This window comes from Martes martes (assembly GCF_963455335.1).
Source record: "Martes martes genome assembly, chromosome: 1".
NCBI classification, from domain to species: domain Eukaryota; kingdom Metazoa; phylum Chordata; class Mammalia; order Carnivora; family Mustelidae; genus Martes; species Martes martes.
In genome coordinates this window covers 45,921,054-45,949,022 of record NC_137888.1, presented here as the reverse complement: position 1 = coordinate 45,949,022, position 27,969 = coordinate 45,921,054, and the positions used below count along the sequence as shown (strand labels likewise).

Below are 27,969 nucleotides of genomic sequence, written 5' to 3'. Positions count from 1 at the left end.
TTACCTGTATATTTTGAAAATTTACCTTATAATCAGAAAAGATCAGCATGAACTCAGTTTAAATCTCATGCTAATTTACCATAGCCTTCAGTTACGGGAAGACCTAGAAAGGTGAGAAGTTGAAATCTGAGAACAATGAAAAAATGCTACCTAATTCAGATAAATAAATAATTATGGGTGCTAATAGTAAAGGTAAAGATAAATTTGAATACTTCCTTTACCTGAATGTTGAAGAGTTTTATAACATCACATTGCCTTTTTTTTTTTTAATGGTGTTAAGTCTTGTAAAATTTCAGGATATAAATTCCGGTTTCAAAAACATTTGGGATTAAAAGAATGTAAATCTGGAAGACTACTAATAGTTCAGTGTCAATAATTATGTTCCTTACAATGCAAAATTAAACTTTCCATCAAATGCTTATGGGACTTCCCTACAATGACAGCAGATTTCTATAGGGAGATTCAGTACCCAAAACATATTAACTCTGTGACATATTAAAGATAACCTGTGAGACAATGAGGTTAAAATAAATGACCTTAGTTAAAGTCACTAAGTCATTTGATATTATCTTGCTGATTCTTATGTAACTGACATCATTTTTAGAATTCTGTTCATTATCCTGTGCATACAAACATAAAATGAGCAAAAGAGAGTCTCAGGTCAGTTTGGACAGTTACTGGAGAGATTAATAGGGTTTATGAAAGATGATGAGCATTTAGAGAGGAGACCAAAAGTTGTAGTAGGGTTAGCTGGCTCATCAACACCTTCACTCTGAGTTGAATTTTTTCCCACCTATTGCAAAACCCTCACGGAAACGTTGCTGTTACCTTTAGCCCCACATATGATTTACTGAGTTGTTCTCTGTTCTTTTCAGTTCACCCCAATTCCTTTATCTTTCTTACCCTGTTTTCCCCCTTCACCCTACTAATCATATAAATATACTGTATATTTAATAAAAATACCATACGTAGATCATGTCTATAAGGAATTACTTGTTCCCACTGCCACCATTTGCTATAGACATAACATGGAAGGGATTTCTCTGTGATGTTCATTCCTTAATTTCTTTTTCTTTTATTTTTGTTTCTTTATTTTATTATCATATAATGTATTATTTGCTTCAGGGGTACAGGTCTGTGAATCATCAGTTTTACACAATTCACAACACTCACCATAGCACATATTCTCCCCAATGTCATAACCCATTCACCCTGTCCCCCCCACCCCCCAGCAACCCTCAGTTTGTTTCCTGAGATTAAGAGTCTCTTAAGGTTTGTCTCCATCTCCCGTCCCATCTTGTCTCATTTTTTCCCCTCCCCTCCCCCCACAACCCCCATCTGTCTCTTCAATTCCTCATATCAGAGAGATCATATGGAATACTATGCAGCCATAAAAACCCTGAAATCTTGCCATTTGCAATGATGTGGATGGAACTAGAGGGTATTATGCTAAGTGAAATAAGTCAGAGAAAGACAATTATCATTCCTTCATTTCTAATGCCTTCAACATCTAACCACTTCAACAAAGTGGTACTTTGTAGTGCTTAACACATATTTGTTGAATGAATTAAAAAAATGATACTCTACCGCTCAGGAATTTGCAATGGTCTCTTATTAGTTTTTAAACCAAATTCATTTTTTCTTATTTTGGTATTCCAGATGCTCCACAGTCAGCTGTATTATCTATCCCTTTCCTTTCTTCCTCTTAGGTCAGGGCACTTGGTCATGTGCATCCCTTTCACTGCTCTTCTATGCTTCAGCTAATTCACTTATTATGTTTCCCTCATCTAAATCTCCTTCTCTCTTTCCTTCCATCTCAGAACTACTCGTCCTTGAGCTCAAATCAGATCTCCTTCATGAGGACTTTCCTAGGTCCTTAAACAGAATTGATATTTTCTTTTCTTGATTTCCATGATACCTAACTGCTTTTATAATGCTTTCACCACTGTATCAAGTGTGACTCATATGTGTCTTGACTGTAAAAGTCTTGACTACATATTAAGTCACCAATCACGTCATGCATCTTTTTGAGAAACTGACAACAAACTGAACTAGATCTTGCTGCATTATCTCTAACATTTCCATTCTATGTAACTTTTATCAAGTACTTTCAACATGAAGGGTATTGGAAAAGACTATGAAAAGTATGTGCACAGGATGTGAAAATGGTGGAGATAAGTTCTTAGTTTTTATATATGACTCCTGACAAGAAGCTCATCATCTAGTGGGCAGAAAGAAAGGCACTTACATTGTTAACTAGTTTGCAATTTAGGTTGTAATATAAAAGAAGTGTAAACATGTTATGTAAAAATATAGTGAGGGAAATGAATGGTGACCTGGAAGAAGAAAGGAAGGCTTCCCAGTGGAAGTATAATTTCCGATAACTTTACAGGATAAACAGGATAAGAATTGCGGAAGAACATGAGGAAAAGCAGTAGACTGAGGGAACCATGTATAAAAGTCTGGACTTTAAGAGGAGTCAGATCTAATTTTTTAAAAAAGGACAGTAAACTAGAGTGGCTGAAGTTTATTCATACATGATAACAAGGAGACACAATAGGTAATATAAAAAGAATAGGAAAATAGATTGGAAATTGTCTTATTTGAATCCTTCCCATTTATTTTCTCTGCCCTGCCAATTCACTAAAACCTTCTCTCTCCAAGGCCACAACCAACTTTAAATGTCAAACCCTGAAGAGTATTTAATTATATTCCTAACCAAATATAGTGTTTGGTACTATGAAGTCTTCTATGTCTTCTTTTGGTAACCCTCTCTGCTTTTGTCCTCTTGATTGCTGCATCTTAGTGTTTACACTCGGTCATGTTTCCCTCTTTGCCCTGAATGATGCTTCTTTCTGATTGTATCCTTGACCTCCCTCTTCTTTCATTCTAGAGTTTTCCCCATATTATCTCATCTTTTCTTGTGTTTTCACCTATCTTTCATCTGCTGATGGCTTCACTAGAGAAAATATTTCAAACTATTTGGTGTACATTCATATTAATAAGATCACTGGTAGTATGTTCTAAATATATATATTCTTACTTACAAATTAGATAGATGTACCCCTATACTAAAATATTATGTACTATAAAACATGAGAAGAGGAATTCAAAAAGAATTAGACTAAAGAAATGGTATTAAAATGTTTAGTTTTATGTATTCATAGATTTAAAACATTGTTTACTCCCCATTAACACTATTATTAATTAATAATCCTATTTAGAAAAATGTGACTTATGGTTTATTTAAATTATAGCTTAGCACTGTGATTCAGCAATTCAAACACTTGCTTGAATTTGTTTCCAAACATCTCTTAATGTCTTACAAAGTTGAGAAGTTACTATACACAGATAGATCTGCTCAAATGGGAGAAGAGTGCAAGCTTTGAGTGGGTCTCAGAACAAGAAAGCTTTCTTCAGCAGGTTCACACTGACTGAGCAGACCAATAGTATTAGAAATATCTGAGTTGGAGTTTATGGAAATAAACTGGTTTAGAACATCCAATATTAGAGTTTATGGAAAACTGTGATAGGAGAACTATAACATGCACCCTTTTGGTTTCAGAACAAGACTTTATTCTCTTTAGGAGAGAATTATAAAATATTCAAAAAATAACTTCCTGTTGTGTTATGAACCTTGCTAGAGGAAGAGATTCTAACCTTGGGACATCACATGACCAAGAGACCAGAATTGCCTTCATGAGCTGGACTTTGTTAGACAAATAAGTATAAGATTGACTGGGCCCAGGAGTAATTCACTAGAAGATGAAAAAGGCACATGCAAGGATCTGGCATGAACAGAGCCTGAGAATACAATAGGTTGCCCAAATAGGTAACCCAGACCTCTGCATCATCCTCCACCATTGCACTGACCTCTTTTTTTTTTTTTAATAATTAGAATTAGTCTTATTATTATTTTTTTTTAATTTGACAGACAGAGATCACAAGTAGGCAGAGAGGCAGGCAGAGAGAGAGGGAAGCAGGCTCCCTGCCGAGCAGAGAGCCCGATGCGGGCTCGATCCCAGGACCCTGAGATCATGACCTGAGCCGAAGGCAGAGGCTTAACCCACTGAGCCACCCAGGCGCCCCATTGCACTGACCTCTTGCCCTTATCTCACATGTCTGACCTCAAAGGCCATGTTGGTTCTTGGATAATTAGCTTGGTATATTGGGGCAAGCCAAGATGTATTGCTGCTAAATACTGTTAATGATTGTTCCATGGAAAGTGTAAATTCCAGGTCCTTGCCTTAGGCGTGGAAACTTTGATGGGAGAACCCAAATCCCCACTTCTTCACCAGATTGGCTAAGGTCTTTTTTGTGACTATAGTCAACTCAACCTTCTGTCCAATGTTACTTCCTTCAATCCATCAATAATTAATGGAGCCTGAGAGCATTCTCCAACAAACTTCTACACGCACATCTCCATCTGAGAGTCTGGGTTTTGTTTTGTTTTAATATCTCAAACCAATTGCTACAGAAAATAAAGAAAATCACAAGGTCATGTGGGCAGAAGTCTGTAGTCTTTGGAATGCATTTTGTGATACTATTTTTTAAATTGGTTCCTGAATGAAAATTAAAATGAAATAAAAGGACTAACAGCAGTGAGAGCTGAAGCCACTGATATTATTCAGTGAGAGATGATAGAAGCATAGTGTGTGTGAATTACTATAAATGGAAGGATGTGGACACATGTCAGGTATATTTCTGAGATAGAACTGATAGATTGTGTGAGATGTTCAATGTGAAAGCAGAGAGAGATGCAAGATTTCTGCTGATTTCTTCTTTGCCCAACTAGTTGGAGGATGCTCCATCAAGATAGAGAAGACCAGGGATATCCATGTTTATAGGCAAATTAGAGTGGCTTTTTGATAATGTTAAATTTGAGATGTCTTTGAAACATTCAAATTACTATGTCCTGGGGCACCTGGGTGGCTCAGTGGGTTAAAGCCTCTGCCTCCGGCTCAGGTCATGATGCCAGAGTTCTGGGATCGAGCCCCACAATGGGCTCTCTGCCCAGCGGGGAGCCTGCTTCCTCCTCTCTCTCTGCCTGCCTCTCTGCCTACTTGCAATCTCTATCTGTCAAATAAATAAATAAAATCTTAAAAAAAAAAAAAAAACAAATTACTATGTCCTGCTTGGCATTGAATAACTAAGTTTTGAGATTAGGGAAGATGTTGGGCTGGGAATATGCATTTTGGGTCACCTTCATATTAATGAAATTAAAGCCATAAAAATAGGGATACCTGGGTGGGCTAGTGGATTAAGCATCTGCCTTCGGCTCATGATCTCTGGGTTCTGGGATGGAGCCCTGCATCAGGCTCCCTGCTCAGCGGGGAAATGATTTTCCCTCTCCCTCGGCTGCTCCCGCCACTGTGCTCTCTCTCTCTCTGTCAAATAAATACATACATACAAACATACATACAAACAAACATACATACATACATACATACATAAATCTTTTTAAAAATCCATAAAAGTAGGTGAAGTCATATAAAAAATAATAGAAATACTAGGATAAAGAATCTTACGGCTGAGTCTTATTCAATCCTATCATTTCAACTATGGGTAGAGGAAGAAGAGTCCCAATCCTGCTACTTATTGCAATTTAGTTTAATTACTCTTAAAAAAAAAGCCCATCTTCCCTTCTGCAATATAAATATAGGGGCCAGAGCTCTCTCGTTTTTGTTGTGCAAACTAGGTAGACTAGAAATAGACTAAGTGTATGTTCGTGCATGTGAGTGTAGGAACAAAAAAGGAGGCATAAAAAATCAGTGAGTGAGGAAGAGTTAGTTAATAAATAGTTTTAGAAGTACTGGTTAGCCATAAAAAAATAAAACCTTAATTCTCACTTCACAACATTATGAAGTGAATCCCAGTTGAGTAAAAGTGCTATGTATAAAAATTTAAGGTATGAAAAAAGAAAAAAATATTAATTATGTTTATATAATATCTCTGAATGAGATGGAACTTATACAGTTAACACAATGGAAGAAATAAATGGTTAATCAATTAACCTAGGACTATTCATTAAATAATTTTCTTTACTGATTTATTTATGATGTTCTTATTTTACATGAAAGTTTACTTTTGGATAATCATTTTCCATCGATCTAGCCACTGATTCCCGATTTAAAACCAAATTGTTTTAATTATTGGAAGTTCATTATATATTTTAATACATAATACATCAAATCTGTTTATTGATTATTAGTTTTCTAGAAAAATTTTAGAATTATTTTGCCAAGTTTCTAAAGAAGTCTTCCTTGGATACTTATTTGAGTAACTTAATCTGTGTATTATTTTTGAAAGAAGAAGCCAAATAAAGTTAAATCCTCAATTCATGCTATATACTAAATAAACTCCACGAAGAATTAAGAGCCTAGTGCAAAAAATTTAACTATTAAAAAAATGAACGATGAGGAGGAAGAAGAGGAAAAAGGGTAGGAGCTAGAAGAAAAAAAAATATTGGTTGATAGTAGATGTCAGATTAAGAAAAATTCTAAACAAGGCATGTAAGGGATCACATAAGATAAAAATTAATAAACGTGAGTATATAAGATTATATTTATCATTTATAAATAACATATATATTAAAATAATATTAACACACAGAGAAATTATTAGTGACAAATAGTTACATTTTAATATCTTTTGTCTGTAATGAGTGGTACAAATAAATGAGGAAAATCGAGACTTAAAGAAAAAATGATCGGTTAGTTTGTAGAAGTAAAAATGACCAATAAATACATAAAATAGTAATACATTTTACTCTTACTCAAACGTATTAAAAAGCACAGAAGTACCTTTATTAAAATGTTTTTAAATGCTTATTGAGTATTTACTATGTATGTTGCTGTTCTATATTCCATAATACATAACATGATTGACCCCTTTTAAAAAAAGGAACCTTAGTCATACTATGGGTTAAAGTAGATCTTAATCTACTATAGCCAATTTGTTATAATTCATTGTTAATTATTCTACAAAATATGTGTGTGACTATGTGAGTGTTCCTTCTCATTCCACTTTTCCCCATTCTTGGGGGTCTTACCTAGATCAGACTTCATTATTTTAACCTCTCTCCCCCCAGACTAACTGACATGTGTCTCCCATGTCAGTTTTTGAAATGAAAATTATCATTTTATTTCCCTGCCAGGAAATTTTAAATGTTCAAACATTATAATAGGATCAGATATAATATCTTCCATTAATTAGACAAGATAAATCAGGGTGACTTTTCTACACATTTAGACATTTAAATTTGTTGCTATGTTGGTTTATTAAGGTTTGGAATAACAGCCTGACACAATTCAGTAATGGTAATAAGAGTTGGTAATGAAAGTTACCGTTGAGTATTCTGATTTGCTTTCGTAATTGTGGAATTTGCAGTAAGATTTGCCAAACAATTTTGAAATTATATCCATATATCTTTGAGCAAAACAGTCTAATGATTTAGAGATTAATATTTTATATAAAAATAGTTTTCTTTTTCTTTGTCCCTTCTCTATAAAACATTTTTATAAATTAAAATCAATTTTCCATAGAAGATGAAGTTTATTTAACAATATTATTATTCTTCATACATTTTTTAAGAACACTTAGAACCTCCTTGTTTCTTAGACTATAAATAAAAGGGTTTAATAAAGGAATTACTATTGTATAAAAAACTGCCACTGGTATATCTTTATCCCCTTCTTGAAATGGTCGAATATACATGAGAAGACAAATGTAAAATATTGAAACAGATAGAAAGTGGGATGCACAGGTAGAAAAAGCTTTACCTCTCCCTTCTGTGGACTTCATTTTGAAAATGGTGAAAAGGATGCAGATATAAGAGACAAAGACAATGGCAATGGTGAAGATTTGAATCGGCATTGAAAAAATATAGATCATTAGTTCATTGATATAAGGGTCAGTACAGGAGAGTCTATAGAGTGGAAGAATATCACAAAAAAAGTGATCAATTTGATTAGACCTGCAGAAAGTCAACCTTAATAGAAGCCCTACATGGATCATGGAATGCAGATTACTAGCTATGAAGATCCCTATAGCCATCTGAATGCAGAGTTTCTTGGACATCACGGTGTGGTACTGCAGTGGACTGCATATGGCCACATAGCGATCATAGGCCATTGCTGCCAGGACAAAGCAATCTGAAGTTTCAGCAAAGCAGAGAAAATAAAATTGTGCCATGCATTCATAAAGGGAAATCATTCTGTCCTTCGAAAAGAAGTCCTCCAGCATTTTGGGGGTAATGGCACAGGAGCAGCAGGAATCCATCAGAGCCAGGTTGCCCAGGAAGATGTACATTGGTGTGTGAAGACGACGCTCCATAAAAATCAATATCACCAGACCAAGATTCCCCACCATAGTGATCAAATAAATGGCAACAAACACTAAAAACAGAAGAATCTTCAGCACTGGCTGATCTGTAAATCCTATGAGGATAAACTCTGTTGTCAAGGATTGATTTTCTTTAGCCATTCCTGGCTTCTCAGCTGAGATAGAAATTATAGAGAAATGAAATTCTAAATTAGAGTGTGTTTATTCTCCCCTCTAATTTTTGCATGTACAAAAAGAAAGAAGCTGTTTTTAAATCATCCTATGCTGTTTTAACAAACTAGCACACGCACAGTAGGTCAAGACTACAAGAAGAAAAGTATCAGAGATCGTATACACAGTGATCATCTAAAAATGACTGTGTGAATTTCCGGGACAGAGAGGTGTTTTCTGCATAAATTATCCAGTGTTAATGTACAAATTCCTGGTCAGTATACATAATTTGGCATTTCCAAAATTAGAAGACATTTTCTTATGGTGTCTTTTTCTCCAAGAAAATAAAATAATAGATACATTTTAACTACTATCCTATTGGGTTGATGTAAGTTTGGAAATAAATTATTTTAGACATTTTAAATGTCTAAGTGTATTATTTTTAAAATTTCACAGAATCACAGTGGGTTTTAAAAATGATTTCTCTAGCTTAGTATTCCTTCACGGAGAAGCTTACCAAGGGATATTTTAATACCTATTCAGTCTCTAAAATGGGGTAAAAATATAGGACATTTTAAAATTTTCTTAGTAAGTTAATTTTGATACTGTTTCTGTATTTATTTCAATACATTCTAGATCCTACTCCTATAGAGATTATGACACACTCCACCAATAAACTATTATTCTTAATTATTAATTTATCCTAATACTTTCTAGTTTTAAGTGTCTTACATGCATATCTAATATTATGAGATTTTGCTACCAAGTCTCCATTCAGAACGTTTATTTCCTCATGATAAATACCTATCTTGTATTCTTTTATACTTCTGTAGAAACCAATGTTCTTGTTTTTGTGAATCCCATGAAGATTCTACATTTATTATATGATTATTTGTGTTTATAAACTCATTATTTACTCCTAATCCACTACAGATTTATTAAAACTCAATGATCACTAAATTTATATTTGGTATAGGTTAGCAACCACAATATAACAAGAAACTTGGGTTTTAAAGAATGCTAAAATGACTTTTCTTTTCTTCCAAAAATTGCTAAAAGTCTTTGGCCTCACCATTTTTCAATTAGACAATTTTGGAGAAGAGCCTGTAAGTTCTTCAAAGTATATTGTTCCAAAACCACATTTTGGTTAGTCTTTTTTCTATTTCTTATCCTTCTCTACATTGAGTTTAATATACTATTTTTTCTATTTACTCACATAGTATGGTAAGGCTTTCTGGAGTTTTATCACTAGAGGATTGTAATCAAATGAATAAAATAAGTTTGCCTTTGATATTTTAGGTCTATAACACTGTAAAAAACATTTCAGAATTATGTTTTGGAAAAACAGTAAAAGTATTCAAAGACAGCTTTTTATCATTGTTTTAGTAACAACTAATGGTGAATCAACTGAAAAAATGTGTGGAATCTTGGTTAGTTTTCTATAATCACTATTTTATATAGAAGATACTGAATTAGAATAATAATGAATGAAAGTTCATTTTCTCTCCTTTAATTTAAAATGTAAATTATTCAGCTGAAATAAAAATCAATTTTATTCTATCTCTCAGGATTATATTATAGAATCATTTATACCCTTACCTGTATATTTATTGATAACACAATGGTACATTTGAACTCAGAATAGGTCAGAATGATCCACTGTACTGTGTCTCATTATGGCTTTCCATAGTATCTTCAATTTAGAGACAAACCAAAAATTTAGTTATTAAATAGATAAAATGTATTACCAATTAAAATGCTGATGTTTTTTAGTGAAATGTGTATTTCTGCATTTTAATATTCTAAATCAATTAGAACTCAATTCTCATATTTTGAGTTCACTGACAAACATTTTATAGTAGCTGACTGGCCATGTGATACTTGTTATTAGAGAAATTAAGATAAATATCTTGGTCTTTAAAACATTTGGGAATAAATTATGATCTAGCACACTCTACCAGTAGGTCAGTGACAATAATTATGTTAGCCTTGGGTAAAGTTAAATTTTTCCATTGATTCTAGAGGGATTCCTTGGCACTAGCATCTGGGTATTTCTGTAAAGACTCTTAGCCTGAGAGATACGGTTCCCAAAACAGAGGTAAACCCAAAAGGCGTCAATTAAAGATGGATATCCTTTGGCATTCTGAAGTTAGATCAAATGGCTTTTACTAAAGTCAGCCCAAGTATATTTTAGATTTTTTTTGCACAATCTCTTCCTCTGTCTCTCTCTCAAGTGTTCTTTATTTGAAAACAATAGTGAAGAGAAAAAAATTCATGTTGATTAATAATGGAAGAAGTGGGAGTTAAACCAAGATTAGGAGAGAGATTAGGATTTATGGAAAAGAGGCAAAAATGTGATATCTACCAGAGTTGCAGTCTTCTTCATTCCCTTTGATTAATCTGACTGAATCCTGTAGATTCATCCTCTGAAACAACTCTGATATTGTATTGTTTAATTTCCCTCTTACAGTATAAGAGAACTTTTTAATTGGTTTTCTATAAACATCTTTTTCTATTGTACATATGCTCTTATGGACTGTAAATATTTTTAGCTCTTCATGACTCTCAAACCAAATTTTTGTCCCTTATCTCAGTATTTCAAGGACTTCATATACTGGGTTTATAATACCCATGACTTTATTTTCTACCATTCACCTTTAAGAATCTATCTCCAGAAACATACCAATCACTTCTCAATTCATTGATGGACTAGAGCTACATCCTAAGTTAGAATATTTACTCAGAATCTACTTCTTACCTAAAATGCCCTCTTTGACTTATTCCTCTACCGAAGTCTTATTTTGTCTATATAGGAGGTCTGATTCCCTCCATGAAGACATCCTCAACTTCCTGATCTGCAAAATGCTTACTGTCTTTGTAACACAAAGAGTTCTTACCTGTGCTTCCCTTGTATGTTTGGCCAGCTCTTCTTCATATGAAAATCTTGTTTATTCTTAGGTGGATTAATTTTCTTTCTGACTTTTCACACTACGCATATCTTAGTATATATAACAGATAATAGCGGCCTTCAAAGAGTGTTTATTAAAATGTTTACAGAATTTCAATTAAATTCAACATTTATTGAGTGATAATTAGAATAAACAAGTCACTGAGTCAGCATTGATTAGAGAGAAACCCATAGTAGGGGTAGGGTTGGGAAGGAAACATCATAGATAAGTAAGAAATAATCCTGCCCTCATGGAGCTGCTGATTCAGAGAGTAAAATCACTTACACAAATGTATATAGAGCAGCTGAGGCTGAGTTAAATATTAAAAAAAAAAAAAAAACCAAAACCAAAGAACTATAAGCAAGGTATATGGGAATACAAAAGAGGAAGTAACTTAGAGGACTAAGAGAAAACATTACAAAGAAATGACATTTCCTATGTTTCTTGAGAGATAAATTAGATTTCAATAAGCAGAAAATGTGTGGTAAGGATTTATAGGCTGAAAGGAGAGCATAAGTAAAGGTAAAATCATGGGAGTTTCAATGTATAGGCATATTTAAGGAGTGAAGAATGAGGGCAAGTAATCAGAGTCTAGGTGCATGCTAGAATAAGAAGAGGAGTTAGGAGGTTCAGGTGGTAACTGGTTTTACAACTTCCCCCTCTATTTTGATGACACTGATCTCTCATCAAGATCAAACTCATTTCCTAGTCACCCAATCCACAGCACATTTGCCAATTATTATTATCTTAATTAACTAACTATATTATATGGAACTGTTGACCACACTCAAACTCTCTCATCAGGCTTCTGTGATAACATTTTCTATTTCTACATTAATGTCCCCCCTCCCTTGTTTTGTATTAGATCCTCATTTACTCACAAATACACATTTGTTGTAAAGAGTGCATCCTTGAATACATTTACAAAATGATGGCTTTCTGTTTTGAAAACTAACTGCTAATTTTTAAAAGGATTTCCCCAATATTTACCTAGTTAAGTTACCATATTCCCTTATAATCATCTACTCTTGCAAACTAATGAGAATCTGCTCAATTTTTCTTTATGTTTAAGATAAATCAAACCTTACTGAGCTTCTTTGGAATATTTTCATGTAGGTGATAAAATTCTGTTTCCAAGATTTTAAAATAATCTATGCAGACATGAAAAAATTTAACATGCTGCTCATATAATTTTCACCTAGAAAATCATATCAAGATATGTGGACACATCCCAAATATGTCTTCAAAATTCTACCTGTAGTGCTTGATTTCCTTTTGAAAAACAATTGCTTTCTACTTAAACATCACATTTATATCAAAGGACAAAATAAAGATGTTAATGACTTCTAAAATATTTGTTGAATAGGGTCTTATCATCAGAGAATGGAGCAGCAAATTTAGAACACTTGTCTTTTATTAGCAGAAAAATATATGACTCCTAAAATCAGCAACTTTTTAAAGTATTAACATGATGCTCATTGAACATCTGTACTGTATGTGTTCACTCTTCATTTCACTCTTAAGAGTTCATAAAGATCAAAAAGACAAGAAATAGAAGTGTGAGAATGTAGAGAAGAAGGAACCATTGTGAACTTTTTCAAAGATTCTGCATATTAGTGAGATCATACAGGATCTGTCTCTCTCTGTCTGACCTATTTCACTTGGCATAATGTCCTCAAGGTCTATCTATGTTGTCAAAAATAGCAGGATTCTCTTTTTTATGGCTGAGTAATATTCCATCATATGTATGTATGCATGTGTCTGTACATGTATACAGGTGTATGTGTACATATACATACCCACATACACCACATTTTCTTCATCTGTTGATGAACACTTAGGTTGTTTTCATATCTTGGCCATTGTGAGTAATGTTGTAATAAATATGGGGATGAAGATATATTTTCAGGATAGTCAGTTCATTTTCTTTGGATATATACCCAGATATGGGACTGCTGGATCAGATGGTAGTTCTACTTTTAATTTTTTGAGAAACTTTTATACTGTTTTCCACAGTGGCTGTACCAGTTTACATTCTTACAAATAGTGCACTAAATTTCCTTTTCTCCATATCCTCATCAAAACTTCTTTCTTGTCCCCAGAAAATAATCATTCTGATAGTTGTGGGGTGATACCTAATTGTGGTTTTGATTTGCTTTTTCCTGATGATGAGCATCTTTTTCTTTTTCTTTTTTTTTTTTAAGATTTTATTTACTTATTTGACTGAGAGAGAGATCACAAGTAGACAGAGAGACAGGCAGAGAGAGAGGGAGAAGCAGGTCCCCTGCTGAGCAGAGAGCCCAATTAGGGCTCAATCCCAGGACCCCAAGATCATGACCTGAGCTGAAGGCAGAGGCTTAACCCACTGAGCTACCCAGGCAACCATGAGCATCTTTTTCATTGACTTGTTGGCCATCTGTATATTTTCTTTGGAAAAAGTCTACTCAGGACCTCTGTCCATTTTCAATCAGATTATTACTACTAGCTTCTTTTCCATAGTTTCCCTTTTCATTTTGCTGATCATTTCTTTTGCTATGCAGAAGCTGTTTAGTTGGAAGTAATGTTTATTTCTGCTTTTGTTGCTTGTGCTTTTTGGCATTACGTTCAAAATATCATTGGCCAAGACCACTATCAAGAATCTTTTTCCTTTTTATTTTTATTTTTTAGGAGTTTTATGGTTTAGGGTCTTACATTTACGTCTTTAATTCATTTGGACTCAATTTTTGTGAGTTGTGTAAGGTAATGATTAAATTTTACTCTTTTGCATGGGAATATCCAATTTTCCTAGCATTGTTTACTGAAAAGATCTTGGCTCCTTTTTCAAATATTAATTGACTACTTATGTGTGATTTTGTATCTGGGCTTTCAATTCTGTTTCATTGATTTATGTAACCATTTTTATGCCAGTTCCATACTGTTTAGATTATTATAGATTTTTAGTTTGAAATTAGAAAGTCTGATCCTTCCAATTTTATTCTTCGTTCACAAGATTACTTTAACTTTTGGATTCTTTTGTGGTTGCATACAAATTTTAGGGTTGCTTTTTCTTTTTATGAAAAATGCCAGTGGAATTTTTATAGGCATTTCATCTATAGATGGCTCTTGGTAGCATGGACATACTAACAATATTAATTCTTCCAATCCATGAGCACAAGCTATTATTCCATCTATCTGCATATTTTCCAGTTTCTCTCATCAATGTCTTACAGTTTTCAGTGAACAAATTTTTCACCTCCTTGGTTCAATTTATTCCTAAGTATTTTATTAGTTTTCAATGATATTGTAAATAGTATTATTTTCTTTCTCTATCAGCTATTTTGTTGTTGGTGAAAAGAAACACAACTGATATTTGTATGTTGATTTTTGTTATCCTGAAACTTTAATTTATTGATTACTTCTAACTGTTTTGGTGGAGTTCTTAAGAGTTTTCTACATATAAGATTATGCTATCTGCAAACAAGGACAATTTTACTTCCTCCTTTCCCATTTATTCATTTTTTTTCTTAATTAATCTAATTACTGTGCAAGGATTTCTAATTTCTAGTACTATGTTAAATAGAAAAGGTTGGAATGGCAACTTTGTATTTTTCTAATTACTGTGCAAGGATTTCTAATTTCTAGTACTATGTTAAATAGAAAAGGTTGGAATGGCAACTTTGTATTTTTCCTGATTTTTGAAGGTAAATTTCAGCTCTTCACTGTTGCATAGAATGTTAGCTGTGAGATTGTCGTATACGACTTTTATTATATTGAGATATGCTACTTCTATATTCAATGTGTTGAGAGCTGTTATCATGAAAGGATGTTGAATTTTGTTAAATGCTTTTTCTGCATCTATTGAATAATCATATGATCTTTATCTTTCATTCTTTTAATGTGGTATATCACATTTATTGAATTATGTGTGTTGAGCCATCCTTGTATACGAGGAATAAATCCTACTTGATCATGATATATGATCCTTTTAATGGATCCTGTTAAGTTTGCTAGAATTTTGTTGTATATTTTTACATATACATTTATTAGGAATATTATCTTATAGTTTTCTTTCCTTCTGGTATAATTATCTGATTTTGATATCAAGGTAATTCTTTAAAATATGAGTTTGAACATATTCTTTTCCTTTTTGGAAGTGTTTGAGAACTGACATTAATTCATTAAATGTTTGGTAGACTTCCCCAGTGAAACCACCTATACTTGAGCTTTTCTTTGTTGGGAGATTTTTGATAACTGATTCAATCGTCTCACTTGTTATTGGTTTGTCTACATTTTCTGTTTCTTAATGGTTCAGGCTTGGTAGATTGTATGTTTGTAGAAATTTATCCATCGGTTTATGTTATTCAATTTTCTTCCTTATAATTGTTCCTCATAGCTTCTTATGATTCTTTGTATATTTATAGTGTCAGCCATAATGTCTCCTCTTTCATTTACAACTTTATTTAAGTCCTTTCTCTTTTTCTTAATAGAGCTAAAGGTTTTTTGATCTCGTTCATCTTTCAGAAAACAAATTCAGTCTTATTGATCTTTTCTATTGCCATTTAGTGTCTTTTATTTATTTCTGCTCTAATCTTTACTATTTCCTTCCTTTTCCTAACTTTGAGGTTAATTTTTTTCTTTTTCTAATTCTTTGAAATTTAATGTTGGGTAGATTTTTTTTAATGTATACTTTTATTACTATAAACTTCCCTCAGAATTATTTTTGCATTATCCTGTAATTTTTGGCATGTTGTAGTTTTGTTCTTTAAAGATGCTTTTGATTTTTTATTTTGATTTCTTTTTTGATCCATTGATTATTCAATAGTTTGTTTTTGGTTTCCACATATTTTTGAATTTTTTAGTTTTATTAATATTACTAATTCTTGTTTCTTACTGTTGTGGTCAGAAAAGATACTCATATGATTCTATATTCTTTTTAAAATGATTGCAATATCCTTAAAATTGCCAGGGATTCTCTGTGGCCCAGCCTATGATCTATCCTGCAGCATGTTCCATGTGCACTTGAGAAGCAGGTATATTCTGGTGCTACTAAATGGAATGTCCTGTATATAGCTCTTACATTCATTTTGTCTGTTTTTTTTATTCAGGTATGCTGTTCACTTGTTGATTATTGGTCTGGATGATCTATCCAATGTGAGGTATTGAAGTTCTCTTCTATTTCATAAGGGCTGTTTCTCCCTTCATTTCTGTTAATATTTGTTTTACATATTCATGTGCTCCAATGATAGGTGCATATATATTTACAATTGTATCCTCCTGATGAATTGAACCCTTTATCACTATATAGTGATTTTATCTTGTCACTGATTTTATATTTTTATTTTTATTTTTTATTTTTTTTGTTTTTTTTTTTTTAAAGATTTTATTTATTTCTTTGTTAGAGAGAGTGAGCACAGGCAGACAGAGTGGCAGACAGAGGCAGAGGGAGAAGCCGGCTCCCCGCTGAGCAAGGAGCCCGATGTGGGACCCGGTCCCAGTACCCTGGGATCATGACCTGAGCTGAAGGCAGCTGCTTAACCAACTGAGCCACCCAGGCGTCCCTATTTTTATTTTTTAATTTAATTTTATTTTTTCAGTGTTCCAAGATTCAATGTTTATGCACGACACCCAGTGCTCCATGCAATACATGCCCTCCTTAATACCCACCACCAGGCTCACCTATCCCCTCACCCTTCTCCCTCTCTTCTATGACTGATTTTAAGTGAAATTCTATCTTATTCTGAAATTCTGTCCTATCTGTTATCACAGTAGCCCTTTTGGTTTATTGTTTGCATGATTCTGTGTGTGTGTTTAAAGCTAAAGTGAATTTCTTATAGATAGCAAATTGTTGGATCTTATTTTTTGTTTTGTTTTTATTCACTTAGCCACTCTGTCTTTAGATTATAGAATTTAGTCCATATACATTTAAAGTAATTATTGATAACTAAGGGCTTACTATTGTCATTTTGTAAATTGTTTTCCGATTTTTTTTTTAGTGTCTTTATTCTTTTCTTCCTCTCTTGTTGTCTTCCTATGTGATTTATTTTTTGTAGGGGTATACTTTGATCCTTTTTTATCTTCTAAGTATCTGTTATAGGTTTTTTGTTGTTGTTACCATGAGGATTAAGTAAAACATGTTATAGATCTAACAGTCTATTTTAAATGATAAAACTTACCTTAAATGCATATGAGAGTGCACTTTTTTTTTGTTCCCACATTTTTATGCTGTTGCAATGTTAACACTTTGCATCTTTTTCCTGTAGTGTATCCATTAAGAAATTATTGTGACTATAGATATTTTTAATATTATTATTTTATCACTTTTATACTTGAAATAAAAAATGATTTATGCATCATCATTACAGCATTGGAGTATTCAAAATTTGGCTACACATTTCCCTTAAAGATGAGTTTATACTTATATATGTTTTCAGGTTGTTTCTTGGTGTCCTTTCATTTTCTCCTGAACAACTCCCTTTAACATTTCTTGTAAGGCAAGTCGAGTGGTGATGAAATCCCTTAGATTTTGTTTGTTTGAGAATGTCTTTATTTCTTCTTCAGTTCTGAAGGGTAATTTTACCAGTTATGGTGTTCTTAGTTGGTAGAGTTTTTTTTTTTTTCCTTTCAGTGTTCTGACTATATCACTATACCTCCTCCTGCTGTACAAGGTTTCTGCAGAGAAATTTGCTTGTAACCTTATGGGGGTTCCTTGGTAGGTCACAAGTCATTTTGCTCTTACTACTTTCAAAATTCTCTTATTGTCTATTACTTTGACACTGTGTTTATAATGTGTCTCAGGCTAGTCTTCTTTGGGTTGATCTTGCTTAGGGTCCTTTGAGTTTCTTGTGCCTGGATATCCATATCTCCCAAGATTTGGGAAGTTTTCAGCTATTATTTCTTTAAATAAGCTTTCAGCCCCTTTCTTTCTCTTCACCTTCTGGAACTCCAATGAAATAAATTTTCATTTAATTTGTGATATACTATAATTAACATAGACTTTTTCACTCTTTTTCATTCTTTTTTTTTAGTTTTTGTTCTTTTAACTGGCTTATTTCATACAATCCCTCTTTGATTGTTTTGATTATTTTTTATGAATGATTAAATTTCTTGTTAAAACTCTTTATTGAATTTTTTACTTCTGTCATTGTATTCTTCAACTCCAGGATTTGTTTGGTTATTTTTTATGGTCTCTATTTTTTAAAAATATTTTATTAATTCATTTGAGAGAGAGAGAGAACACAAGTGTGGAAGGGAGCAGAGGGAGAGGAACAAGCAGATTCCCCGCTGAGTGGGGAGCATGATGTGTGACTTCATTCTAGGACCCTGAGATCATTACCTGAGGCAAAGTCAGACACAATTGAATGAGTCACCCAGGTGCCCCTATGGTTTCTATTTTTCTATCTAACTTCTAATTTTATTTGTGCATTGTTTCCTCATTTCATTTAGTTACCTGTTCTGTTGTATTTCTTTGAGTTTCTTTTATATAATTATTTTGAATTCCTTGTCAGACAAACTTTAGATCTCTATTTCTTTGATCAATTACTGGCTTAATTAGTTTCCCTTGGTGGTGTTCTGTTTGTATGGTTCTTTATGACCTGTAGAGCCTTGCATTGATGTCTGTTGATTTGAGGGAACAAACACCTCTTCCGGTCTTTACTGACTATTTTAACAGGTAAAAATTTATTTTCCTTGCTGGTTCCCCATGTCAATAGGATTACCACAGAACTACAGTAGTGCTGATTTGTAGCCAGTTATGTAGCTGTTGCTGAGTCGACAGTGGGGACCAGGACTGGCAGTCTTGTTACCAGACATTCAGGAGGTTGTGATCCTGTCTGGTACCTGGGTAGAAGGGACTAACTTCTGTACCTTTTTCAGTGAAGTGGCACTGCATCTACCTTCTGAACTCTTCCATCTGTCCCTTCATCTTCCCATCAATCTCAATGTCATTTCAAACATGAATCAGCCATGTCACATATATTTAGGTCACTTAGAGTTCAAGTAGAATACAGATTATTAGCCTTAATAATTGCTTTACTAAATCAGTGTCTACCATAAAACCTCAAATACATATTTTGTATAAAATGTTCCCTGTATTACACATTTTGGGGAACCTTTTATGGAAAATGTAGATTTGAAGTTTTACTATAGGTTCTGGTTTGAGAACACTGAACAGTAGTAACTTTTTTTCTTAAATTTTTAAAAAATTTTTTATTTCTTTTCAGTGTAACAGTATTCATTGTTTTTTCACTACACCCAGTGCTCCATGCAATCCGTGCCCTCCCTAGTACCCACCACCTGGTTCCTCTGACCTCCTACTTCCCGCCCCTTCAAAACCCTCAGGTTGTTTTTCAGAGTCCATAGTCTCTCATGGTTCACCTCCCCTTCCAATTTCCCTCAACTCCCTTCTCCTCTCCATCTCCCCTTGTCCTCCATGTTATTTGTTATGCTCCACAAATAAGTGAAACCATATGATACTTGACTCTCTCCGCTTGACTTATTTCATTCAGCATAATCTCTTCCAGTCCCGTCCATGTTGCTACAAAAGTTGGGTATTTTTCCTTTCTGGTGGAGGCATAATACACCATAGTGTATATGGACCACATCTTCCTTATCCATTCATCCGTTGAAGGGCATCTTGGTTCTTTCCACAGTTTGGCGACCATGGCCATTGCTGCTATAAACATTGGGGTACAGATGGCCCTTCTTTTCACTACATCTGTATCTTTGGGGTAAATACCCAGCAGTGCAATTGCAGGGTCATAGGGAAGATCTATTTTTAATTTCCTGAGGAATCTCCACACTGTTCTCCAAAGTGGCTGCACCAGTTTGCATTCCCACCAACAGTGTAAGAGGGTTCCCCTTTCTCCACATCCTCTCCAACACATGTTGTTCACTGTCTTGTTAATTTTGGCCATTCTAACTGGTGTAAGGTGGTATCTCAATGTGGTTTTAATTTGAATCTCCCTGATGGCTAGTGATGATGAACATTTTTTCATGTGTCTGATAGCCATTTGTATGTCTTCATTGGAGAACTTTTTAACTAGTATTCCTGACCTTAATTTCAAACTCTCTGCAGTTTATTTTCTACATCTCTGTATATTCATTTAAAAAATAATCTACCAGTAATACTCCCTTATCTTAAGTTTCAGTGCATGCTTATTCCCTGATGAATAATATTCATGATCCTTCACATGCCATTTAGCTCATTATGTTACTGAAACCCTTCAAGCTCCCTTTCCCCTTCACCCTATATCCATGTCCCAAACATACAATTTCCAAATCACACCAATCCTATCCCATAAATTTAGGACTTCCTACAATATCTTTCATTTTTCTAATTTTTTTCATAGCTGCACATTTAAAAAATGGAAATAATTGCACTATTTTGAAGCCTTCAAAATCAATTCCAATCAACAGAGAGGCAATACACAAAATTGAGATGGTATTCTGATGTGTGTAATCTATTTCATATCTCCTCTCCATATTTTCATGTTATAAATTGAGTGACATTTTACCATTTACTAAATTTCATTTCAGGCAACACTCAGTGAGGATTTGGAAAAGGAACATGGTAAAGGACTTGAAAATACAACATTGCTGACAGATTTGATTCTCACAGGACTCACATATGAACCACAGTGGCAAATCTCCCTGTTCCTGGTGTTCTTGGTTATCTATTTTCTCACCATTGTGGGGATCCTTGGTCTAATTACTCTCAGATGGGATGACCCTCAGCTTCACATCCCCATGTACTTATTCCTCGGGAGTTTGGCACTTGTGGATGCTTGAATATCATCCACAGTATCCCTCAAGATGCTGGTCAGCTTTTTTGCCAAGCCCAAAAGGATATCTCTTTCAGAATGCATGATACAATTTTTTTCCTTTGCAGTGAGTATAACAGTGGAATGCTTTCTGTTGGCAACAATGGCATATGATCTCTCTGTGGCCATATGCAAACCATTACATTATCCAGTGATTATGTCCAATGCACTATGCATCCACTTGTTAGTATTGTCACTTTTAGGTAGCCTTCTTCATGCCATAATTCATAGTTCTTTTTTATTCAGATTAACCTTAGGCAATTCCCATAGTATATCACTTCTACTGTGACATTATACCATTGCTTAAGATTTCTTGCACCGACCCTTCTATCAATTATCTGGTAGTATTTGTTTTTGCTGGGTCAATACAGATGTTCACCACTCTGATAGTTCTTGTCTCCTCTTGTTCTCTTTATAATCTTAAAAAGGAAGTCTCTACAAGGCATAAAGAAAGCCTTCTTTACTGGTGGAGCCCATCTTTCATTTGTCTCCCTATACTATGGTGCTCTTATCTTCATGTATGTGTGCCCCGTATCTATACAATCAGAAGACCAAGATGTGAAGGACTCTCTATTTTACACTATCATAATTCCTTTGTTAAATCCAATTATCTACAGTTTGAGAAATAAGAAAGTCATAGATTCATTGAGGAAAATATTGAAGAGAAATTCTTAGAATTCACATTAACATCTGTTCTCTTTTCACTAGAGTGACAAACTGTACAGATTACATACTTGCTCTGTGTTGGTTAGGGTTCAGTTTTTACAGTTATAATTGTCCTAATGTTTAAATGATTTAAGGTGAGATTACAAAACAAATATATGTATATGTAGTCAAAACACAGAGGGAATTTTAATCAAGTGTTCATGACATAAAAATAATTTAAAAGGGGGGGAGGAGTCAAGATGGCGGAGAAGTAGCAGGCTGAGACGACATCGGGTAGCAGGAGATCAGCTAGATAGCTTATCTAACCATTGTGAACACCTATAAATCCAACGGGAAATCGAAGAGAAGAAGAGCAACAATCCCAGAAACAGAAAATCGATCACTTTCTGAAAGGTAGGACCTGCGGAGAAGTGAATCCAAAGCGACGGGAAGATAGACCCCGGGGGGAGGGGCCGGCACCCGGCAAGCGGCGGAGCGACGGAGCACAAAATCGGGACTTTTAAAAGTCGGCTCCACTGGGAGACATCGCTCCAGAGGCTAAACTGGGGGGAAACCCAGGCGGGGTCAGCATAATCCCAGGACCCGCAGGGTCACAGAAGGACTGGGGATGTCTGAGTGCCGCAGAGCTCGCAGGTATTAGAGCGGGGAAGCCGGCTATAGCGACAAAGCCGAGGAGTGAGCTCTAAGCCCGGGGTTACCTTGTGCCGGTCACAGGCTGGGTGGGCTCGGAGCGCGGCCGGAGGCCACGGAGACAAAAGCGACCCGGCGCTTTTCTCCAGCTCCAACAATTGACTGCTTTCCTCGAGTCGCGACCGCAAGCCAGGGAGGCGGGGCTATTGGGCGCTTTGCTCTGAGAGTGCACTGAGGAGCGGAACCCCAAGCTCTCGGCTCCTCCGGGCCGAGAGATTGGGAGGCTGCCATCTTCATTCCCGTCCTCCGGAACTCTACGGAAAGCGCTCAGGGAACAAAAGCTCCCAAAAGCTAACCCGAGCGGATTACTTAGCCTGGCCCCTGGCAAGGGCGGTGCAATTCCGCCTGCGGCAAAGACACTTGAGAATCACTACAACAGGCCCCTCCCCCAAGAAGATCAACAAGAAACCATCCAAAACCAACTTCAGTCACCAAGAACAGCGGAATTCCACAGCAGGAGAAAGCAAATCCTACCTGGACAAAATGACAAGGCGGAAAAACTCACCTCAAAAAAAAGAACAAGAGGCCGTACCGAAGGCTGGAGACCTAATCAATACAGACATAGGTAGCATGACAGATCTAGAGTTCAGAATGACAATTCTCAAGGTTCTAGCCGGGCTCGAAAAAGGCATAGAAGATATTAGAGAAACCCTCTCCGGAGAGATAAAAGCCCTTTCTGGAGAAATAAAAGAACTAAAATCTAACCAAGTTGAAATCAAAAAAGCTATTCATGAGGTGCAATCAAAAATGGAAGCTCTCACTGCCAGGATAAATGAGGCAGAAGAAAGAATTAGTGACATAGAAGACCAAATGACAGAGAATAAAGAAGCTGAGCAAAAGAGAGACAAACAACTACTGGAACATGAGGAGAGGATTCGAGAGATAAGTGACACCATAAGACGACACAACATTAGAATAATTGGGATTCCAGAAGAAGAAGAAAGAGAGAGGGGAGCAGAAGGTATATTGGAGACAATTATTGGAGAGAATTTCCCTAATATGGCAAAGGGAACAAACATCAAAATCCAGGAGATGCTAAGAACGCCCCTCAAAATCAATAAAAATAGGTCCACACCTCGTCACCTGATAGTAAAATTTACAAGTCTTAGCGACAAAGAGAAAATCCTGAAAGCAGCCCGGGAAAAGAAGTCTGTAACATACAAGGGTAAAAACATTAGATTGGCAGCGGACCTATCCACAGAGACCTGGCAGGCCAGAAAGAACTGGCATGATATATTCAGAGCACTAAACGAGAAAAACATGCAGCCAAGAATACTATATCCGGCTAGGCTATCATTGAAAATAGAAGGAGAGATAAAGAGCTTCCAGGACAAACAAAAGCTGAAAGAATTTGCAAACACCAAACCAGCTCTACAGGAAATATTGAAAGGGGTCCTCTAAGCAAAGAGAGACCCTAAAAGTAGTAGATCAGAAAGAAACAGAAACAATATACAGTAACAATCATCTTACAGGCAATACAATGGCACTAAATTCATATCTCTCAATAGTTACCCTGAATGTTAATGGGCTCAATGCCCCAATCAAAAGACACAGGGTATCAGAATGGATAAAAAAACAAAACCCATCCATATGCTGCCTACAAGAAACTCATTTTAGACCCGAAGACACCTCCAGATTTAAAGTGAGGGGGTGGAAAACAATGTACCATGCTAATGGACATCAGAAGAAAGCTGGGGTGGCAATCCTTATATCAGATCAATTAGATTTTAAGCCAAAGACTATAATAAGAGATGAGGAAGGACACTATATCATACTCAAAGGGTCTGTCCAACAAGAAGATCTAACAATCTTAAATATCTATGCCCCTAACATGGGAGCAGCCAACTATATAAACCAATTAATAACAAAATCAAAGAAATACATCAACAGTAATACAATAATAGCAGGGGACTTTAACACTCCCCTCACTGAAATGGACAGATCATCTAAGCAAAAGATCAACAAGGAAATAAAGGCCTTAAATGACACACTGGACCAGATGGACATCACAGATATATTCAGAACATTCCATCCCAAAGCAACAGAATATACATTCTTCTCTAGTGCACATGGAACATTCTCCAGAATAGACCACATCCTGGGTCATAAATCAGGTCTCAATCGGTACCAAAAGATCGAGATCATTCCCTGCATATTTTCAGACCACAATGCTCTGAAGCTCGAACTCAATCACAAGAGGAAATTTGGAAAGAACGCAAATACATGGAGACTAAACAGCATCCTTCTAAAAAATGAATGGGTCAACCAGGAAATTAAAGAAGAATTGAAAAAATTCATGGAAACAAATGATAATGAAAACACAACAGTTCAAAATCTGTGGGACACAACAAAGGCAGTCCTGAGAGGAAAATATATAGCAGTGCAAGCCTTTCTCAAGAAACAAGAAAGGTCTCAAATACACAACCTAACCCTACACCTAAAGGAGCTGGAGAGAGAACAACAAAGAAAGCCTAAACCCAGCAGGAGAAGAGAAATCATAAAGATCAGAGCAGAAATCAATGAAATAGAAACTAAAAAAACAATAGAACAAATCAACAAAACTAGGAGCTGGTTCTTTGAAAGAATTAATAAGATTGATAAGCCCCTGGCCAGACTTATCAAAAAGAAAAGAGAAAGGACGCAAATAAATAAAATCATGAATGAAAGAGGAGAGATCACAACCAACACCAAAGAAATACAAACAATTATAAGAACATACTACGAGCAACTCTATGGCAACAAATTTGACAACCTGGAAGAAATGGATACATTTCTAGAGATGTATAAACTACCACAACTGAACCAGGAAGAAATAGATAACCTGAACAGACCCATAACCAGTAAGGAGATTGAAACAGTCATCAAAAATCTCCAAACAAACAAAAGTCCAGGACCAGACGGCTTCCCAGGGGAATTCTACCAAACATTTAAAGAAGAATTAATTCCTATTCTCCTGAAACTGTTCCAAAAAATAGAAATGGAAGGAAAACTTCCAAACTCATTCTATGAGGCCAGCATCACCTTGATCCCAAAACCAGACAAGGATCCCACCAAAAAAGAGAATTACAGACCAATATCCTTGATGAACACAGATGCGAAAATTCTCACCAAAATACTGGCCAATAGGATCCAACAGTACATTAAAAGGATTATTCACCACGACCAAGTGGGATTTATTCCAGGGCTGCAAGGTTGGTTCAACATCCGCAAATCCATCAATGTGATACAATACATTAATAAAAGAAAGAGTAAGAACCATATGATACTCTCAATAGATGCTGAAAAAGCATTTGACAAAGTGCAGCATCCCTTCCTGATTAAAACTCTTCAAAGTGTAGGGATAGAAGGCACATACCTCAATATTATCAAAGCCATCTATGAAAAACCCACCGCAAATATCATTCTCAATGGAGAAAAACTGAAAGCTTTTCCGCTAAGGTCAGGAACACGGCAGGGATGTCCGTTATCACCACTGCTGTTCAACATAGTACTAGAAGTCCTAGCCTCAGCAATCAGACAACAAAAAGAAATTAAAGGCATCCAAATCGGCAAAGAAGAAGTCAAACTATCACTCTTTGCAGATGATATGATACTATATGTGGAAAACCCAAAAGGCTCCACTCCAAAACTGCTAGAACTTATACAGGAATTCAGTAAAGTGTCAGGATATAAAGTCAATGCACAGAAATCAGTCGCATTTCTTTACACTAACAACAAGACAGAAGAAAGAGAAATTGAGGAGTCAGTCCCATTTACAATCGTACCCAAAACCATAAGATACCTAGGAATAAATCTAACCAAAGAGGCAAAGAATCTATACTCAGAAAACTATAAAGTACTCATGAAAGAAATTGAGGAAGACACAAAGAAATGGAAAAATATTCCATGCTCATGGATTGGAAGAACAAATATTGTGAAAATGTCTATTTTACCTAAAGCAATCTACACATTTAATGCAATCCCTATCAAAATCCCATCCATTTTTTTTAAAGAAATAGAACAAATAATCCTAAAATTTATATGGAACCAGAAAAGACCTCGAATAGCCAAAGGAATATTGAAAAAGAAAGCCAAAGTCGGTGGTATCACAATTCCAGACTTCAAGCTCTATTACAAAGCTGTCATCATCAAGACAGTATGGTACTGGCACAAAAACAGACATATAGACCAATGGAACAGAATAGAGAGCCCAGAAATAGACCCTCAACTCTATGGTCAACTAATCTTCGACAAAGCAGGAAAGAATATCCAATGGAAAAAAGACAGCCTCTTCAACAAATGGTGCTGGGAAAATTGGACAGCCACATGCAGAAAAATGAAATTGGACTATTTCCTTACACCACACACGAAAATAGACTCAAAGTGGATGAAGGACCTCAATGTGCGAAAGGAATCTATCAAAATCCTTGAGGAGAATGCAGGCAGCAACCTCTTTGACCTCCACCGCAGCAACTTCTTCCTAGGAACATCGTCAAAGGCAACAGAAGCAAGGGCAAAAATGAACTATTGGGATTTCATCAAGATCAAAAGCTTTTGCACAGCAAAGGAAACAGTTAACAAAACCAAAAGACAACTGACAGAATGGGAGAAGATATTTGCAAACGACATATCAGATAAAGGGCTCGTATCCAAAATCTATAAAGAGCTTATCAAACTCAATACCCAAAGAACAAATAATCCAGTCAAGAAATGGGCAGAGGACATGAACAGACATTTCTGCAAGGAAGACATCCAGATGGCCAACAGACACATGAAAAAATGCTCCACATCACTCGGCATCAGGGAAATACAAATCAAAACCACAATGAGATACCACCTCACACCAGTCAGAATGGCTAAAATTAACAAGTCAAGAAATGACAGATGCTGGCGAGGATGCGGAGAGAGGGGAACCCTCCTACACTGTTGGTGGGAATGCAAGCTGGTGCAACCACTCTGGAAAACAGTGTGGAGGTTCCTCAAAAAACTGAAAATAGAGCTACCCTACGACCCAGCAATTGCACTCCTGGGTATATATCCTAAAGATACAAACGTGGTGCTCCGAAGGGGCACGTGCACCCGAATGTTTATAGCAGCAATGTCCACAATAGCCAAACTGTGGAAAGCGCCTAGATGTCCATCAACAGATGAATGGATAAAGAAGATGTGGTATATATACACAATGGAATACTATGCAGCCATCAAAAGACATGAAATCTTGCCATTTGCGACGACGTGGATGGAACTAGAGGGTATCATGCTTAGCGAAATAAGTCAATCGGAGAAATATAACTATCATATGATCTCTTTGATATGAGGAAGTGGAGATGCAAGGTGGGGGGGTTTGGGGAGGGGTAGGAAAAGAAAAAATGAAAAGATGGGATTGGGAGGGAGAC

At 35.4% G+C, this 27,969-nt stretch overlaps 1 protein-coding gene and 1 pseudogene across 2 annotated transcripts; one reads left to right on the top strand and one right to left on the bottom strand.

Moving 5' to 3' along the window:
• Positions 1-7,554: 7,554 nt before the first annotated feature.
• On the bottom strand, positions 7,555-8,484 carry LOC308355695 (olfactory receptor 5K4-like; the record flags this gene model as incomplete). Its single annotated transcript, XM_080824122.1, has 1 exon — positions 7,555-8,484. The coding sequence occupies one exon, from the start codon at positions 8,482-8,484 to the stop codon at positions 7,555-7,557; it is 930 nt and encodes a 309-aa protein (XP_080680248.1).
• Positions 8,485-9,518: 1,034 nt separating this feature from the next.
• Positions 9,519-21,913, top strand: LOC308339208 (olfactory receptor 5H2-like; annotated as a pseudogene). Its single transcript has 2 exons — positions 9,519-9,599; positions 20,955-21,913. The product of its transcript is annotated as an olfactory receptor 5H2-like (transcript).
• The last annotated feature ends 6,056 nt before the right edge of the window (positions 21,914-27,969 follow it).